Source organism: Alexandromys fortis, unplaced genomic scaffold (genome assembly GCF_014885135.2).
Source record: "Alexandromys fortis isolate MF-2015 unplaced genomic scaffold, M_Fortis_MF-2015_v1.1 scaffold_39, whole genome shotgun sequence".
NCBI classification, from domain to species: Eukaryota; Metazoa; Chordata; class Mammalia; order Rodentia; family Cricetidae; genus Alexandromys; species Alexandromys fortis.
The window spans coordinates 7,687,271-7,707,202 of record NW_026067918.1 but is presented as its reverse complement, the minus strand read 5'-3'; the positions used below and the strand labels follow the sequence as shown (position 1 = coordinate 7,707,202).

At 52.3% G+C, this 19,932-nt stretch overlaps 1 protein-coding gene across 4 annotated transcripts in view; it reads right to left on the bottom strand.

Annotated features, from left to right (window-relative positions):
- Positions 1-5,428: 5,428 nt before the first annotated feature.
- The window catches only part of Gprc5c (G protein-coupled receptor class C group 5 member C), a 21,643-nt gene continuing 7,139 nt past the window's right edge, over positions 5,429-19,932 (bottom strand). For all 4 annotated transcript variants that reach the window (XM_050140252.1, XM_050140254.1, XM_050140253.1 and 1 more), the window contains exons 2-5: positions 13,547-14,620; positions 11,463-11,557; positions 9,661-9,810; positions 5,429-7,575 (exon numbers count right to left, since the gene is read on the bottom strand). In XM_050140252.1, coding sequence (XP_049996209.1) covers positions 7,543-7,575; positions 9,661-9,810; positions 11,463-11,557; positions 13,547-14,620 — 1,352 coding nt within the window. In that variant the 3' untranslated portion in view covers positions 5,429-7,542. The remainder of the gene's footprint in view (positions 7,576-9,660; positions 9,811-11,462; positions 11,558-13,546; positions 14,621-19,932) is intronic.

The following is a 19,932-nucleotide window of genomic DNA, read 5'->3' as shown; positions in this document are numbered from 1 at the left end:
TGTTCAGGCCAAGTTCTCAGCACAAAGGAGATTTATTTGCCCCCAAAGAACAGAAGGCAGGGATAAGGGACAAAGACTGGAGATAGAGGGAGAAGGAAGGGGAACAAAGGAGAGGGAGAAAAGAGCCAGGGGACAGAGGGAAGGGATATTTGTCCTGGCGGGACAAAGGACTGCCTCTGGACAGACAGGACACAGACATGGCCTGTAGGCAAAGGGAAGTTTATAAAGGTAAAATGGGAAACTCAAGTTAGGATGAGGTGTCTAATTTTGATTGGACAGGTTAATTAGGTGAGCCAAAAAGGGCTTTGTTGCTGGATTTCAACTTTGATAGCTGGACCGTGATAGCCTCAGGAGCAGGAATTGGTCAAATAAGGGAATGGACCTTGGGGGCTAGCTTTAGGAACGTAATCTAAGGCAGAGGGGACTGGGGAGGATGAAGACACCAGAGCCGCATGCGCGAGTGGACTAGGGTCTAAAGCCGGCAGAGTCTCCTCCTGACCCTCACTCTAATGCCCATCCGACCCACCCTTGACCCTGAGTCAATTAGCAGCACCAGCCACATCCCTGCAGGTCCACTGGTCTAACTGGCATCCGAGATGCCACCAGACCTGCTGTCTGTCTCCACCAGGTGGCACTTGACACCCAGGCCTTGTTTATTTGCTTAGCAAATACTTCATGGCTGCCCTTGTTGTGCCGGGCTCTGGGCCCAAAGATAGGGTCATGGAGATAAAAAACGCAACAACTTCTCCTTTCCGGGAGTCCGTGGTTTAGTAGGAAACACGTAAACAAAGACAAGAAAAAAAAAGATTCCCTTAAAAGGTGAAAATCGCTGCTAAAATCCTAACCCCAGTGATATCGTGAGACACTGACCACAGCTTTCCTACTAGACACAGAAGAGTGGCCGGCAAGTGATGGGGCTGGGTAGAGGGGAGTAGGGAGGGAGGTGTTGACCCCAGCCTTTGCTCTCACCCTGCTTGATCTCTGTCCTCTTGAGGAAGTCTAGAGGACACTGAAAATCCAGAGGGGTAATGGGGATGGAGCCTAGCTGATAAAGTCTTTGCCTACAGGGCACAAAGCCCTGGGTTCCATCTCGGGCACTACATAAACCAGGAATGGTGTGCACACTTCTAATCCCAGCACAACAGGAGGTGGAAGCAAAAAGATGAGGAGTTCAAGGTCATCCCTGCATCCTTGGCTACTGTAATGAGTTCCAGACCAGCCGGAGACGCATGGGAACCCATTTCAAAAGAATTAAAAATAAATAAATAAATAAATAAATAGATTCCAGGATGTCCCTACCTGGGATGCGTCTGGAGGGGGCAGGGCATGACACAGGCTTAACTTGTCTGGCCCTTTTTACCCTACAACTTTGAATCCCACATCCATCCCCAAAGATGATGAGCCTTTGTAAAAGCTTTCTGTTCGCGTGCATATGCATGTGTGTGTGTGTGTGTGTGTGTGTGTGTGTGTGTGAGAGAGAGAGAGAGAGAGAGAGAGAGAGAGAGAGAGAGAGAGAGAGAGAGAGAGAGAGAAAGTACCTACAGAGGCTAGAAGAGAGGTCAGATCATCTGGAGCTGGAGTTACAGAAGGCTATGAGCAACCTGATGTGGATGCTGAGACTCAGACCCCCCCCCCCCCCCCAAGCAGCCTTAACTGCGGAGCCGGCTCTTCCTCCAGGCTTCTCCGCGCTTTTCTAACTTTGAGACAGAGTCTCATCCCCACCTTGTCCCCCGCAAGAGCAGCAGCAAATGCTTTTAACCACTGAGCCATTCGTTTCCCCAGCCCCGAGCACCGCACTGCCCTTCCATTTGACCCGAGTTCAGTTCCCAGAAAATTAAACTCATGGTTTATTTTCACAGCAAGAGAGGAAGGGAGGAAGAAAAGAGGGGGCAGAGAAACAAGAAGGCAGTAAAAGTCTCTCTCTCCTCTGCCTGGTACCCCCACCCTCACCTGTGAACTTGAATCTCATTTCCTCAACTTTCCTTTCCTGAGTCCTATTATGCAAATAAGGGTATCTGAATATGGAGGGGTGGGGCTAGCGGGCTACTGAAACCATCCTCTTTGAGTCTGGGATTGGTGCCTCCTGCCCCACCCCTGCTCTGCTAGCCTCTCCTACAGGGATCTGGGACAGGCAGGGCCTGGAGGGAATTTGCCTGGACTACAAACACCAGCTCGCGCTGTGTGTGTGTGTGTGTGTGTGTGTGTGTGTGTGTGTGTGTGCGCGCGCGTGCGTGTGTGCGTGTGCGCGTGTACGTGTGTGTGTGTGCATGCGCGCGCGTGCCATACATGCACATGTTGGCGGTATTCTATTTATCCTCTTGAGGATCACAAGGGAGAGGTTGTGCCCAGCCAAGTGTGGCCTGCCCCCTGCTGTGATGTGCAGTTGGACACCCGCTGCCAGACTCTCCCTGACCTTGGGCCCTTACTGTGGGTCTCCCTGGTGGCCCAGATACCCTGATCCAGTCAATGTACACAAACAGACCTGTGTGGCTGGCATTCCTGTCCCAACAACTCAGCTCACCAGGCAGGAGGTAGGCAGCTGGCAAACGCTTGATACCTATGTTGGAGCCAAAGGTCAGGGTCCCCAGGATGCCCATCAGCAGATAAGTGCAGAAGTAAAACAAAATCTGGGGCTATGTGGAATCCTGGGGTCCCTGGGTGGCAGGCACAGAGGTCCTCTGTAACTAACTCCCTAGGTGATCAGACCTTCGCCCACGGGTTAGACAATCCTAACCAACATTTGCCAAGTAATTTTGGTTGCCACAACCTGGGGCTGGTGGTGATCCTGACATTTAGTGGATAGAAAACACTACTTCACATCCTAACACAGAGACCCCACCAAAAGAATAGTCTTCCTTCTCAAACGTTGATAGTGCCAGATTGATAAGACTGTTCCCTGAAGCCCAGGCAGCACAGTGCAGGGGCTCCCTGCCCAGACTGGCTGGTCCAGGCACTGGTCCTCTTGGCAGACAGGGGACCTGCTTCCTTGAGCTAGGCTGGACCGGTGGAGCATACGGGACGAAGACTTCCAAACCATCTCAACCCCAGGCTCTAAGGATGGGAAAAAGTTGGGCACAATGGGGTAACAGTCCCCACACTCTTTTCCCATCCCCAATCCCCATCCTCACCCAAGGCTAGGCAGGCACAGGGACAGCTAGGGACAGCTGGTGCCAGCTGGCGCTCAAGGAGATCCTATTGCAGGGCACCAGGGTGGGGTTTAGATGGGAGTAGGTGGCAGCCTCTGGTCGGCTGGGGATTAAAGGGGCAGGCCCTAGGAGAGTGGCAGTGGGGCCCCAGATGTTCAGGCCACCTCCCCACACACACTCCCAAGAACCTAGGAGAGTGGGGGTGTTTGCCATGGGAGAGGCAGAGGACCCCCTGAGCCCAGCACCCTGGGGATCCAGCATACACTGAATTGGGATTCAGTGTAAAACCTTCCCAGCCAGGTCTGGACCCTTGCACCCTCAAGTATCCTTAGTGGAGGGATGGAGGTGGGGTGGAGGGGAACATGAGCTTCTGCTATGGTCACACCAGGGAGCATCTCCTCCTTGCCCTGGCTTCCAAGGAACCGGCAGGCAGACAGCTGGCCAGGATGAACATCAGCTCCAGTGTGAGGCACAGCCCTGCAGTGGCTTTTCATCAACCTAGTTCTTCTGCAGAACCTGGGCAGGGGCTGCTGTGCCTTCCCAACTCCAAGTCAGACAGAGAAGAGTCAGGCCACGCCATGATGGTGTCCTGTGGCCCAAAGAGCTACTACCAGTCTGGAATGACCATTTGTAGCCTCTACAACTTCTTCAGAGTTCAGATTTCTCCTAATAAAGGAGAGGGACCACAGTTGCTCCTCTTGGTAACTGGGGGACAGTTGTCTGGTCCCAGCCCTCCAGCCTGGTGACTTGGATTTCCTATGCAGCTAGGCAACGTGCACCAAGGCTTTTCACCTTACACATCAGGAAACTGCCAAGATAGACGAACACATACCCCCTACTCACAAACCAGCTATTGCACCCACCCCGGAGACCCAGTGCCTACCTAGGGCAAGCAGACATGTAAGTCCAAGGTCACCAAGTGATCCATTCTAGAGGCTTGCTGGTCTGTGGAGGACGTAATGAGTGTTCCGCTTTGACTGGGATTTTCGTGCGTGCGAGTGCTCTTTTGTGAACCCAAAAGTTGTCAGATGAAAGGAGCCTGGGCAAGGTCAAATGCACCCCGCAAGGTCACGGTTGGAAACTGCCCTTTAATTTCTACACAGGGTATAGAAATCGACTTTGTGGAGTCACTTCCTGCTACAAGGGTAATTGAGTCACCGCCGGGCCCACCTCTTTAGACTGCTGGTACCCCCTCCTCTCAATTATTGACACACCAATGGGACCCTCCCCCCTTCTACCCATTAACAGCTACCTTTCCTCCACGAGGATGAGGTCAGAGCCACTTGGGGCCCAAGGAGGATGAGGTCAGAGCACTCTGGCTGGTGCAGACACTAAATAATTCATGGTGCTGCTGTAAGTGGGGGCTGCAGCTTCCTGGAGGACCCAGCGTGGAGACGGCAGACAGGAAGTCTGCTTAGTAACCCCCAGAGCGCGACCTTGGTGTGTCCTCTGCGGAGCCAGAGAGAGTGCTGGTCTCGGTGAGAATGATCGTGGGGCAATAGCCAGGCAAGCCACCTAAACTTGCCATCTCTCCTGTGAGGAGCTGAAGTGCTGATGAACAAGGACAACGGGCCAGGAGAGCAAGCGGGGTGTGGCCATGACGGGTGCCTTGGCCTGGGGCAACTGTGATCATCCCGTGTGTCTTTCTGTGAACAAAGCATGTTATGAAGATGAAACGGGGCTGTGGCCCTGCCTCCCCAGCCGTGCCAGAAGTAGCTGGATTGCCATCTGTGGTGGCTTCTTCCCCACCCCCATCCCTTCTATCCTACATCCTGTGTAGGAACCATTTGTCTCTGTGTTTGGTTGGTCAGAATGCATTATCTCCTCCCGCCCCTGCCCACCCTGCTCCCCACCACAGGGTTTCTCTGTATAACAGTTCTGACTGTCCTAGAACTCACTCTGTGAATCAGGCTGGCCTCGAACTCAGAAATCCGCCTGCCTCTGCCTGACAAGGGCTGGGATTAAGGGTGTGTGCCACCAATGCTCAGCTCATTGTCCTTTTTTTCCCCTTCTCACTATGTAGCCCCAGCTGTCCTGGAACTCATGAAGATCTGCCTGCCTCTGTCTTCCAAAGTACGTGATTAAAGGCATGCAACATCATGCCCAGCTGAGAATTCAATGTCTTTCGGAGGCCTGGTTTTCTCCCCTAAAGTCTAACCAAAGAAAAATTAGCCAGAATCAGTCATTGCTGGTATAGCAGAGATGGGGGTGGGGAGGTAAGAGGTGGGAAGCCCAGCTGACAGACACCCTAGAATGCCTTAGAAACACACAGGAACACAGAGGCTTTAAACCCTCATGAAGAAAGGGCAGTCATTTAATTCTGAGTAGTTACAAAGTTGACCCTCCATTGACGTCCACTGTAGGATTTAACAGTGTTGGTGTGACATCGACCAAGGGGCTGGCCTATGAATGATGAACTTGAACCAAGCCTGGGTCTACTCATTTCTCCCTTGTGTGGGATACAGCGACACAGCACTGTAAGCTAGGAGGCCCCCAAGCCTCCTAAATGTGTCCTTCGCTGGAACCAGAACTGAAAGATGCAGGGTAAGTAAGGACCACAGGTACTTCTGCATCCAGGCAGCTCTGCATCTTCCAGGAGCCCATGACTCCTGAGCTGCAGCTGCAGCCAGGACTTGGGCAATAAACACAGCCACATCCACCTAGGCATCTGGTGCTTTCGGAGTCCTAAAAGACTCGCTCAAGACAGCAAACTAGTCCCCTGCTTGCTGTGACGGGTCTCAGAAATCTAGATCAAGAACAGTGTGAGGTCCACGGAGACCCCGTTCCCTTGCACGTGTGTGGGGGCAGTATCGTATTACTCATAGACTGAGCATCCTCATTCAACAGAGGTCAAGGCAGAAGGAGTCACATTTGGAGGTACAGTCCCACTCTGTGGGGACCTTTTCCCCAATGATAAAAGGCACAGGCTACTAGGGAGGAGTCAGCATGGGAGCCATGGACTAAGCATGGGGCACCTTCCTGGGCAGTCACTCATCTTCACCTCTGTCTACCTTGGCACTAAGTAGTGCTGGGCTAAAGGCCAGGCTCCAGGGCACACTTGGAGAGGGCCTGGAGGAGGCTCTGTCTGGTACCCAGAGCTGTGGAGACCTCGGTTCCAGGGTCCGGTACTATGATCATCTCAGTCATTGGTGTCAGCAGCTGGCAGGCCTGAAAATGGCCCTCTGTGACCTGGGTAGCCTTCAGGTGCACGTCCTAAGGCCAAGGCCACTAGAGGCTCCTCTAGTGATGAAAGCATCAGGGCTTGTCCAGGTGTACCAAGGAATCTGCTGCCCACGCTGAGGTAGAAACTTAGACATCTTCCCATAAGTAATCTCCAGCCCTGAATCCCACATCCCACCAGCCCGACCGAGAAAAGGTTCGAGTCACCCTGAGAATGCAGCCCTGGCTCCCACCGTCTCCTAAAGGAACTCCCAGACCCCAACCACATATGTCCAAGTAGCCCCAGCAGGTACCTCTAGAACCTAAGAGATCCAGATAATTCCACCTCAGCACCTGTCCTAGGAGCCATCCTGGGAGCTGGCATAGAAGCCGAAAGCAGACCGGGGAGATGCGGCCAGGGGTTTAACTGAGGTACATCCATAGCGCAACGCTCTAAGCACCATTGTGGCCCACCAGCTCTTCGACTCTTAAGTGGGGTTCTCTGTGCGGCAGTGCTGGACAACGAGAAATCATCCCCCGTTGGGATAAGTGTTGCGATTCCCATTCCCAATAGGGATGGGCAGTGGGGAGGGAGAATGAACGGTCCTGCCCTGGTAAGGGGACACAGCTCACTGAAGGTAAGGCAGACTCAGGCCAGGCACAAAGGTGCTGGGACCTGAAACCCTCAGGTCATGAGAAACAGCCTGCCCAACCTGGGCTCTGCCCCTAGCTGGCGACCTCTTCCAGTCTAGAGGATGGCAGAAGGTCCAGAGTAGGGCAAGGAATAAGGTCTGTGTGGTTTGCATATGATATCCATTGTGTGACATCTGATGGGTTACCAACATGGTCAAGAGGGTCCAGTGTCAAAACAGTGGCATTGTGCACCTGACGTTCACAGCAGGACAACAACCACCTGGAGAACCACATGGGGTCACAGACTCTGTGACTTGGGGGATGTGTTAAGGCAGGAGACACGAGTCAACAGTTAGCTCCCTGTAGCTGCAGTCACTTGGGGACCAGGAGGCTGGGAATGGGCAAGAGGGTGGGTGACCCTATGAGCACCAGTCACATGCTTCAGGCCTATCCCAAGGTCCCCACTCAGTCCAAAGCTTCAGATTGCTGGCCTCTGGTCCCTCCCAGCTCCAAGAACAAAGGTGGGGAAACTGCTGGGCCCTGCTCAGCTGGATGCAGAGCAATGAGGGTGTCCGGATGAGGTGTGGTCCAGGGAAGAGGGCATCTACCATCTCGTTTTGTTTTTCGGGGACTGATCCTAAAGTAACCAGAAAGAACAAGAGTCAAAAAGGATGGATTCCACAGTCCAAGTATTGGATTGCACAAAAAACAAAAAAACAAACAAACAAAAAAAAACCTCAATCTACAGAGAGTGATACAATCTAAACATAGTCTGGAGTTTTCTTCCAACAACCCTTACTCTCCCTTTCAACAAAAAACTATTTTTCCCCCTTACAATTAGTGTCAGAAAATAGCTTCTGGCTAGTTGGGGATGAAACTTCCCAAGCCTGGGATGGGCAGGCTCTCAAGTCCTGTTAAAGGACCTGGAGCTGATCTCCAAGGGTCAGAACACTGTGCCGTCCAGAAGGGTCAGAGGCATCTCAGAGCCCAGGACACTGGTCTGGCTTATCTCAGGGAGAGCCAAGGACAAAAGCTAGGGATGCCAGTCTGTCCAGTTTTGGTCCAGCCACCTAGAGGCTCTGTGGCCGGACTGAGGGGTTGGGATAACTATATCCCTAAGACCTCTCGTATAAACCTGAAGTGACAGCATTCTGAGATTTTATTTAGCTCTGGAAATGAAGGCAAAGACTGGCCCCATCCTGCCCTACCTCCCACCCCACCCGACTAGCCATGGAGATAAGCCTGAACTTCTGGGGAAAAGCTTTTACTGACCCCCAAATTCTTAGCACATGGATGCTGTGACCCTTGAGCCAACCAGGACCTGGAGTGACCTGCCTCTCTCTGTGAACCCACACCAGAAACAACTCAGGCCCACCCCGAGTCGTGCCACTCAGGCTACGAAGCATGATCCCAGAACTTGGAGCCAAATGATCGTCGGCCTCAACCTTTAAAGTATGCTAACTTCCTACGAGAGAGGCCAAGATGAGCTGACCCCCTCTGTACCCCAAGAACTGCCCACAGGTGGGCATGCCTCCCCTGTTCTATCTCTGAATATAGCCCCCTCTGGGGGAGAGAATGAGCCTCTCAGGAAAGCTATGTAGGCTGGCCACTCCCAGGTGTGGGTCCAGACAAGAGCCCAGATGCTCATTCCAATGGCAGTTAATGACAGACACACTAGAGGGCCCTGCCCTGGAGGAGGCGCCAGCCCCTTACTGTTGAAATAGGAGCGGCGGCGGGGCTGCGTCCCCAACACCCCGGCCGCTTGGCTAGCTCATGCCCGAAATAACAACACACAAACTGTATTCATTTAAGAACTGCTTGGCCCATGAACTCTAACCCTTACAGGCTAATTCTCGCACCTGGACTAGCCCATTTCTAATGATGTTTGTAAGCACCCCAAGGTGTGCTTACCGAGAAGATTCTAGCCTCCATCCATCGTTGCGTCTACCCAGGAGAGCTGAGCATGGCGTCTCTCTGGGAGCAGAGCAGAGTCTGACCTTACTTCCTCTTCCGCCCAGAATTCTATTCTGTTTACTCCTCCCATCTATGTTCTAAGCTGAGGCCAAGCAGTTGGTTTATTATAACTTAACCAATGAAATCAACAGATTGATATATGACACTCCCACATCACCTTACCACACAGATGACACAACAAACATCAGCCCTGAGAGCAGGATGTGAGGAGGAGAGGGGGGGTTCAATGATCCACCACAGAGAAAGGAAGGAGTCACGGGAGGTGAGAACCCAGTCAGAAACCACGAGCCCAGAACAAGAGTTAATAAAGCAATAATGTCTTTATTAGGCACCCTTGCTCCTCACAGAGGAGCAGGATCCAGCCCAAGGCATCCTCTCTGAGCTCTCTGAGCTGCAGGTGTCACTGGAGAGTATAGGCACGGGACCAGCTGCCACCCCAAGCAGAACACTATTTGGATGGAGCAGATCACCAGAGGTGGCCCTGGCATAAAACAGGGCAGGCGCCTGGACTCCACAAATACTGAGAGGGAGGAAACCCCCCGGACACCCACCCAAACATTGGCAGATCAGGGGACCTGACCCTGAGGCATAAGCTACCCTGAGCCAGTGAGGGAGAAGGGAGCCACAGAGCACAGCATCCCTAGTGGTCCCTCACCCAAGCCAGGTCCTGAGCGCCCTCTCCAAATCCGCCCACTTCCTCCTGGCCACAGCTGCTGCCTTAGTCCCACACGTAGGGATTTCTAAAGACCTGAGAGATCTTGCCGTCTTTTGGTGGCGTGGCCACCTGGTGGCTCTGGACCATGTACATGTCTTCAGCTCGCAGGGTTGAGTTGGCACTGCCCATCACCTGGCTGTTGGCTGTGGCCCGTGGGAGGATGACGTCGTAAGCGCCTTCGGTCTGGAAGGAAGAACAGGCGGTCTCACAGTCGGGGGATCAGGAGCCAGGTTCCGCCAGGGCAAAGGCACAAACATTCAGCTTCCTGCAGGGCTGTGCCTGCCAGCTCCCACCTCTTGACCCACCCCCTTCACCCTCATTCTACCAGGGCCCTGCTGGCAGGATAAGATGGATGCCTCTACTTCTGGAAATAGAGGTCTGGCCTTCTGACCATGGAAGAAGGTCCCTGAACACCTCGGGGGCTTCCCAGAGGAGACCCCGTCTCTGAATTCCTGATCCTAATTCTTTGCGAAGCCTCAGGATCAGCAGCATTAAGCTTCTGCTACATGACCGATGCCACTCACAAGCTCCCTTTCTCATGTCACTACAACACTCAGTACCCTTCGGGTAGGTCCTGGTCCGTATAACTCTAGCTTAGGAATCTAGCCCCAACTGTTCTACCTGGAAGGTATGTGAACCTTTGGGGTGGTTCCTCCTGTCTTATCACCATGTTAGATGTTACCACTAAAGCACCCAGGCTCCCAAGACCCCAAACCAGCAGCTGCGGGTGTCTGTGGGGGGTCTTCCCCCTTCCAGAAACATCCAACCACTCCCTGCCCTCTAGGATATTTAGATCTTGGAGCACCAAAATTAGCAGACTGTTTGTCAAGCCCTATCCCCAGTTGAGCTCCACCCCCTAGCTGGGCCCCACCCAGAGATAGTCTGACAAATATTTAACTACAGGGGTGGGAAAGCCCTTGAGTTCCCTGTAAATCTGCCTTGGGAAGTTACTACTCCCTTTTAGATGGAACCTAAGCTACCAGGTGACCAACAGCCCCCACCCCAGGGCTACCAACACAGAACTCAAAACCTCACACAGAACCTGTTCCACCTCACACCCAATCTGCATTTTAAGCAAGTTTTCAATTGCTGCTCCCTTGAGTGGTCAGAGGACCATGGTATGAGAACTAAGCAGAAAGAACTGTTTGGCTCAATTCACCCTCCAAACTGGGAGAGAGGGTGCTGGAGACCAGGTTCAGAAGCCGGGGGCGGAGGGGCAGCCTCTGATCATGGTGTGAACGGCAAACACACCAGCCGTCCCTGGCCCCCAGCTTAGGGGGTGGGGAAGGGATGGGAACAGCACCCTGCTGACCTCTGGCTTCCTGTTCCCAGAATCCTGCCAAGGCAGGTCGCTGACCTCTCTGGCAACCACTGCCAGCAAGAAGAGGAACATATATGGAGTGGGAATCTAATCCACCTCCTTCCTGTTCCCACCACCCCCCTAGCTAAGGGAGTACTGGCTCCCAGGGCTCAGGGGAGGTATAAGGTCAAGACTTGCTGGCTAGGCATGGAAATAGGGTCTCATATAGCCCAGGCTGGTGGTGCAAGCTATAGCCAAAGATGGCCTTGAGCCTCCTGCTTGTGTCTCCCAAGTGCTAGGATTACAGGTATGTGCCACTGGGCTGTGGGTGATGCCCAGTGATGCAGGGCAGGTCCCACTGCAGTGCACTAGAGCCCTGGGTTGGCAGGGTTGATGCCCCAGGAGAAGTTTGCCATACACTAAGAATGCCTCTATCCAGCCAAACGTTCACTGCCTGCACAGGCTTCCTACCAGCAAATGAGGCTGAGCTCTGTGACCCTCAACCAGATCACGGGAACCTGAGGGACCTACTCACCGGGCCTTTGTGCATTAGGGCCATCTCGGTGGGCTGGTACACACTGGTCAGCAGCTGCCCATTGTAGCCACTGTAAGGCGACACGGGTCTCTTCGCTGTAGGGAAAAACAAGGTCAAATGTGAAGGGTTCTGGATTCTTGTTTCCTGCTTTGATCCACAATCCAAGCAACTCTCCTGGGCATAGGGGAGTGGGGGCCCTGGGGCCCTGGCATAACACCAGACCCAGGAGTGGAGAGAGGCCTGAGAATGAGGCTCTGGACCTAATGGCCCTCCCATGCCTGGCATCCTTTTGTTTAGATGTATAAGAAAGTGCCGCTTGGCTCCCTGCATTGTGGGACACCCCCAAACACACACACACACACACACACCAGCCCCTTCCCTCACACACACACACACACCAGTTCCCCCACACACACACCAGTTCCCCCTCCCCCATAGCTCAGAAAAACACTCTGTCAGCAACCTTCACATCCTATCTGGCCTCAGGGCCAGAGGCCAAGAGGGGCACATGGGCCTTAGGCCGCTTTCCAAGATTGCCAGCCTCCAGCTCCTGCCTCTGCCACGATGGACCCGCTGCTAGGCACAAGGGGAAATCCAGCTGAAACGCCACAACTTTTTATGGGTTCGTGTCCACACAGGGCATGGGTAGCTGCTGGTGCCACTTTGTAGCCACGCAGGGCCCAGTCAGGAAGACTTGGTGCTCAGTCCATCCTAGGCCCCCTGGCAAATACCCAGAGAGATTTGTAGCTCCCTGCACCTTCTGGTGTGGGTTTCCTGTCTGATCCACCCTGATGAGCACCTCTGGGGCATCCGAGGAGAGCTGCTAACTAGCCCTGGGCCCCAAGAACAGGACTTCCTGAGGGGGTCAGGTATACAGGATTCAGATCTCTTCTGCAAGGCTGAGGGGCCACGGCCTGTGCAGGGTTCCTAAGTGCTGAGCTCGTGTAATTGGTTTTTCCATTTTGGAAGAAAATAAAATAAATAAAAACTTACAGCCCAGAAGCGTCTCCATGAGAAGAAAAAGACTAAGTAAGACCTCTCCGGCCCAATGAAGGAGTACTGGGGCAGGAAGGAGCGGGGGGGGGGGGGGGGGGGGGGGGGGGGGGGGGGGGGCGGACCAGGGTTTGCTGCTTCTCCCAGCACCTGCCCAGGGCTTCTGTCTTTCTGGCTTCCTTACTGATCCCCTCCCTGCACATTCAGTGGCCCAGTCTGTGTGCCAGAGCCACCCCAGTGTGGGGCCAGCAGTCGTCTCCAGGAAGTGACATCGCAGACTATGTGTCCATGAGAGCGAGGGTCACCTATTTCCACAAGGCAGGACGTTGAGGGCCACACAGTGTGGACAGAGGACCCTAGGATTTCTGTTTCTGGGGTGTCCATTGCCTCTAACTGAGCTTCTGTCAGAGATCCCAGGACTGTGATAACCAGTCCAGGTCTAAAGCCCGTAAATATCTCAGAAACAGTTTGGGTCCTGCAGAACTCTGGTCATGCCTGAGGGGGCTGCAGCTTGTAAGCCACAAGCCTTTGTGTCTTAGCAGAGCCCAGCACACAGCAGGCAAACGCTAAATGCTGATATTCCTTACAGTTAACAAACGCGGCCCTGAGGTCACAAATGCTGTCTGTGGTGCTGGAGACTCAGCCTTGGGTCTGCTACACAAATACTCTACCACTCAGGCTCCATGATCGGTCTCAGAACGCAGGGGCCTCAAAGCAGAAAACTGTAGACAGTCACAAGAACTTTCCGTTTTTCTCAGAGCCTGGCTCCCTGCCCTGCAGTAAAAGACATGGCATAAAGGATCGCCCAGCCAGGTAAGGATGCTTGCCACCATGCCTGACAAACTGAGACTGATCCCCGGAAGCCACATGGTAGGGAAGAAATGACGGACTAGATAAAGAAATGTAACTTAACAAACAAAAGCTGAAAACAGTGGCACACGCCAGCAACTGGGAGAAGAGAGGAACCCCGTTCAAGACCCGGCTTCAGTTACATAGTGGGTTCGAGATTAGCCTAGGCTAATCTCACACAGAGGCACACCCCGACACACAAAGACACCCCTCACACGGATATATACAGGTCCTCGCCGCACCTGAGGCTGGCTCATCCATGGAAAACGCCTTGTTCTCCACAAACATGCTCTGGCCCGTCTGCTCTTTCAGGATGGTCTCGTAGCCCACGCCTCGGGTAGGGTACATGTCCCCCTGGTAGCTCTGCTCAGGGCTGGGTTTGGTCACCTGGGAGACCTCAGGGATGACATAGAAGAGGACGAAAGTCCAGGCATTGGCAGCAAGGGCGATGGCCAGCGTGGGGTCGTCCCAGGTGGGGCTGTGGCGCTGCTTATTGCCGTAGGTGTACATGACGATCCACACGACCCAGATGGCAATGGAGAGGGCTGTGGTGAGAAGCGCAAAGACTCCGTGCTTCCGCCAGCGCTTAAAGCGGCCGCACAGGGCCGGCCAGGCTCCTAGGAAGGCCGCCAGCAGCAGCAGCATGACATAGATGAGCGCCATGACGAAGTCCACATTGGCGATGGCACAGGGCGGGGTCACGGTCCAGTCGGCACTGCCGTTGCCCAGAGGGCCAAGCTGGCCGCCTCCCCGTACCAGGGTGATGATCAGCCACTCGGTGTTGATGATGACCTCCACGAGGGTGAGAAGCAGGGCTACAGTGAAGACCACCCAGCCCCGGGGTCCATGGTTCTTCCGGGCTAGGAAGTTAAGGGCAAAGACGTGGGCGGCCAGGCAGGAGAAGCAGATGGCAAACAGGACCCCAAAGAGGAAGCGACGAGAGGCGCAGGTGGAGAAATCAGGCTTTACCACGCAGGCAAACACAAGGCAAAAGAGGCCCAGGGTGCCCAGCAGAAAGAACACCTGGGTCCCCAGGAGGCTCCGCTTCTTCGTGTCCTGCACAAACGGAAGGCTGGCCACCAGGATGATCGTGAGCACAAACGTGGTGATGATACCAGCGCCGGCCACCGCCTCCAAGACGATGCCCCAGGCCCCAGAGCGGTCACAAAGGTTGTAGTAGAGTGGGTCCAGGTCTGGGCCGCAGCCAGGTGGGGCATGGTTCTGGGCCCAGGCCCCAGGGAAGAACACAGGCAATCCTAGGCACATCAGCAAGGCTTTGTGGGTGGCCATCCTGGCTCCCAGGCCAGGCTGGGTCCCTGGAGACAGGAAGAATAGAAAAAATCAGTTCTCCAAATCAGACCTCAGTGAGCACAGTATTGCTTCCCAATCCTGAAAAAGAGTAATCAGGAGACATGCCCCTCTAGGCTTTGGAATCCTTATTTTGTGTATTTTTAATTTAAAAGAATTCATGTGCATGGTGTTTTGCTTGCATGTATGTCTGTGCGCCCACGTGTGCCTGGTGCCTGTGGGGGCCAGAAGGCTGTGCTGGATCCCGCAGAACTGAAGTTAGGATGGTTGTGAGCCACCGTGTGGGTGCTGTGAACTGAACATAGGTCCTTTAGAAGAGTAACAAGCGTTCTTAACCACTGAGCCGTCCCTCCAGCTCTTCAGAGTCCTTTTCTTTTGGTTTTTCGAGACAGGGTTTCTCTGTAGCTTTGGAGCCTGTCCTGGAACTAGCTCTTATAGACCAGGCTGGCCTCGAACTCACAGAGATCCACCTGCCTCTGCCTCCGAGTACTGGGATTAAAGGCATGCGCCACCACCGCCCGGCTAGAGTCCTTCTTAGCCCAGAATTCACGAAGGTTTGTCAACTGAGTAGACAGATGAGGTTCATCTGTCACCCCGTTCCTTTTTCTTTATTTTCCTTTTTCTGTTGTTTGTTTTTTGCAAGGTTTCTCTGTAGCAGTATTGGTCAGGCTGGTCTTGAACTCACAGAGTGCTGGGATTAAAGGTATGAGCCCCACACCCAGCTGTCATCCCTAATCCTAACCATGGAAAAGAAGAAATTTCTTAACTGCTGGAGAGATGGCTCAGTGGTAAAGAACACCGGGTGCTCTTCCAGAGGACCCAAGTTTGAATCCCAGCACCTACATCACCTACATGATGGCTCACAATAGTCTACGATTCCTGACACAGGGAATCTGAGCCTGGTTTCCTCAGGCACTGCACAGACAAGGTGCACATACATACATGCAGGTAAAACACTCATACACATAAAATAAAAATAAACCTTGGGGTGGGGACCACCAATGAACTCTCAGTGCTTTAACCCATCAAAACCCAGGTTTACTCCACTCAGCATGGTCCTTTCTGCCTGGGGACTTCCAGGTAAGATACTATACCCCTCAACTAAATCCTGGAAATGCCTAAGTCCAGGGCCAGCCTGACCTCCAAAGCAAGTTCCAGACTGCTACTGAGAAGTCTAGTTCTTGTCAACTTGACCACACCTGGAATGAACTAAAGCCCCAATGGCCGGGCACACTTTCTCAATTAAATCATTTGAAGTGAGACGACAGGCCTTCAATGTGGGCCACACTTTCTGCCGGCAGCCTATATAAAGGACATGGAAAAAGCAAGTTCTCTCTGCCTGCTTGCCCTCCCTCTCACTGGCAGGCCCATTCCTTCACTTGGCATTACATCACACATCTTTGGGATTCCAGACTATACTGAAGACCAGCGGAGACATCCAGCATGGAGAACTGAACAACTGCTGGATTCTCGGGCCATCCGTCGGTAGGCGGCCACTGCTGGACTAGCTAGGGCACAGCCTGTTAGTGGTATGTAATCGCTCTTTCTGTAAGTTCTGTCCTCTAGAGAACCCCGATGAACGCGGCCACTCAGCCACGCGTTCCTCTATTCAAAGCCTTTAACAAGCACCTACAGCGGGAAGAAACCTACAGCGCAAAAGAGTTGAAAATTCCTTGCTCCACTGTTCTGGTTCACTTTCTGTTGCTTCGAGAAATACAATGACCAAAAACAACTTGAGGAGGAAAAGGTTTATTTGGCTTACAGGTCACGGTCCCCACCATCAGGGGAAGCCATGGCAGGAACCTGGAGGCAGGAAATGAACAGAGCCCACGGGGGAATGCTGCTCACCCCCTTAGCTTTCCTTAGTTTGTTTACGTACCCTTTTCTTTTCACTGTTTGTTTATTCATGAGGCGGATTCTTGCTAGGTAGCCCAGGCTGGCTGGAACTCACTACATAACCCAGGCTAACTGGCGCTAGGATTACAGGCATAGGATACAAAGACTGGCTTTTGTTTTTTTTTCCCTTTTAGTGCCAACTTTCCTCTTCAGACCGACAGCTCCTTGTCTAGTTTAGTACTAAAGACAAGGAGAACATAAACGGATTCAGGCTGGGGAGATGACTCAGAGGTTAAGAGAACTGGCTGCTCTTTTACAGAACCCAAGTTGGATTCCCAGCACCTACACGGTGGCTCACATCCAACTGGAACTCCGCTTCCAGGGAATGGGACATCTTCTGGCCTCTGTCAGCATCAACCATGTAGATGGTGCACAGATAAACATGCAGGCAAAACGTTCACACAGAAATAAAAATAAAATAAATCTCTTAAAAAGAAAAGAAACAAAACCAAACCAAACAAGCAGAAGCTGGGTGCGGTAGTACACACCTTTGATCCCAGCGCTCCAAAGGAAGAGGCAAGAGCATCCCCGTGGAGGTCGGCCTGGTCTACACAGTGAGTTCCAGGCCAGCACTCCACAGAGAGAACCTGCCTCAAAAAAGCTAAACATAGCCGGGCGGTGGTGGGGCACGCCTTTAATCCCAGCTCTTGGGAGGCAGAGGCAGGCGGATCTCTGTGAGTTCGAGACCAACCTGGTCTACAAGAGCTAGTTCCAGGACAGGAACCAAAACCACAGAGAAACCCTGTCTCGAAAAACCAAAAAAAAAAAAAAAAAAAGCTAAACATAAACACACACACACACACACACCAAAACCCCAACGGGATTAATCTTTAATGAAAGACTTTAAGACACTGTAGTGAAATGCGGGTAATGGTCTATTTATTAACACCAGAAAGGTAACAACAGCTCACCACATGCTCACTGTGGCCGTACCAAATGTCGCAGATCTGTGCCGAGGAAGAAAACCAAAGCTGGCTGCCCAGAATGGTTTCCCCGTGTGCAGCGAAGTAGGTCGTGGGTTAAGAAAACTTCAAATCCGAAGGACTCTGATGCAGCTCAGTGCTGGACACTCCCCTGGCGTGGGTATAAAGTTCTAGGTTCCATCCTTAGCTCTGCCCCCTGCCCCGCCAAGAGGGACACTTGATGAATTTTCCATTCAAAGCTTTAAGTTGATTTGGAAATCGTGGTAGTTTGAATGAGGATGGCCCCTTAGGCACCTATATTTGAATGCTTGTTTCCCCATTGGAGGAACAGGGAAGGTTGAGGAAGCAAGGCCCGGTGGGCGGAGGTGTGTCACCGGGGATGGGATTTAAGTTTTCAAAAGCCCAGGCCATTCTCGACGGTAAGGACTTGAGTTCTCAGCTAATTCTCTAGCCTGGTGCCTGCTGTGAAGATCCCCACCGTGATCTTGGCCTCCAATTCTCTGAAACTGTAGGCAAACCCCTAATAAGCTCTTTCTTCTAGAAGTTGTTTCTGTCATAAAAGACAGAGCTCTAACACAGGTTTAAAGGCTCTAAAACAAACTATTATGAAGCCCAAATTCCCTGACGCATAGATCCTCCATGTGTATAGTAGGTACCCTACATGTTAAGAAACTAGTTATAGCTGGACAGGAGTGGTGGCGCATGCAGCTGGACAGACACGGTAGTACATACCTTTAGCCCTAACATTTGAGGGGAAGAAGTAAATGGGGTTCTATGAGTTTGAGTCTACATAGTTTTTGGGCAGCCAGGGGTACATGGAGAGCAAAAAAGGGGCTAAATACAAAAGAAGCAAGGTGGTGGCGGCACACGCCTCTAATACCAGCGCTTGGGAGGCAGAGGCAGGCAGATCTCCGAGTTCAAACCCAGCCTGGCCCGGGACAGCCAGGACGACACAGAGAAACTCTATCTTGAATAACCAAAATAAAAAAAATTAAAATTTTAATAAATATTTTTAATAAATAAATAATAAATTTAAAAGGGAGTATCTCTCCTGCCTAGCCAGGGCGAAGGCCCCCCTGAAGCTAGCAAGCAAACTTTCCCTGGATGACAGCATCCACTAGTGGCCACCAAAGGCATGGCACCATCTATGTTACTAAATGCTTTCTCCAATGCCCAACTATGTGTTTATTTTTTATGTGTTTATTTATTATTAAATTTGAAGCAGGGCCTTGCTATTCATCCATAGCTGGTCTCAAAGTTGGGGGAATCGTCCTGCCTCAGCCTTCTGAATACTGGGGACATAGGCTCGAGCCACTACTCGTAGCTAATGTTTAATATGCACACAAAATGTCAAGTTCCCATTTGATAGAAAATTTCCATCCGTAACTGATAAATGGGAAGTCACTAAACCAGGGGGAAATGACACAAGTTGTGACGACTGTTGACTCGCAGGATCTAGAAGAGCCTAGGAGACAAGCCTGGGCAGTGCTGTGAGACTCTATCTAGATTAGGATAATTGAGGTGAAAACATGTGGGCAGCACCATTCCCTGGGCTGCTGAGTGGGATGGGAGGAGGCGAGAGTGAGCCAGGGGCCAGCAGTCACTGCTCTCTGCTTCCTGACTACAGAGACTCTGTGGCCGCCTGCCTCGGGGTCCTGCTGCGGGAGTCAAACTCCTCAAGGGAGTGGCGTCTTCTCAGTTCTTTTCTTTTTTTTAAAAAAAAAATATTTATTTATTTATCATGTATACAATATTCTGTCTGTGTATATGCCTGCAGGCCAGAAGAGGGCACCAGACCCCATTACAGATGGTTGTGAGCCACCATGTGGTTGCTGGGAATTGAACTCAGGACCTTTGGAAGAGCAGGCAGTGCTCTTAACCTCGGAGCCATCTCTCCAGACCAATACATAAATTTAAATGAAACTGACATAATAAAAATGATCAGTCTTCACTTTTTTCTTGCCCCGCCTCCTTTCGTCTTTAAAGAAAATTGTGTATGGGTGTTTTGCCAGCACATTTGCCCAGGTAGGGCCATAGAGGCTGGAGCTGAGCTACAGATGGTTGTGAGCAGCCATGTTGGTGCTGGGAATTGAACTGGTCCTCTGGAAAAGCAGCCAGTGCTCTTGCCCTCTGAACTATCACAGTTACCCTCCCCGCTTTGTCTTTCTGTTTATTCAATTATTTACTTTGAGAGTCTCAAAGTGATAGCGCAAAACAGCCTCAAATGTGTGACAATCCCCTTGCCTCCACCTCCAGGGTGCTGTGCTGGGGATTACTGTACTTTAAGCCATCCCAGCTTTTGCCCCTTGAAAAAGTTTCAGGTCCCAGCACACACCTGTATTCCCAGCACTGGGGAGGTGGAGGCAGGAGGGTCAGGAGTTCAGATCCCTGGTTACAGTGAGCCAGATATCAGTCAGAACCACAAGAAATCCCGTCTCAAAAACAAAGAAAGGAAGGGGAAGGAGGGAGGGAGGGAGGGAGGGAGGGAGGGAGGGAGGGAG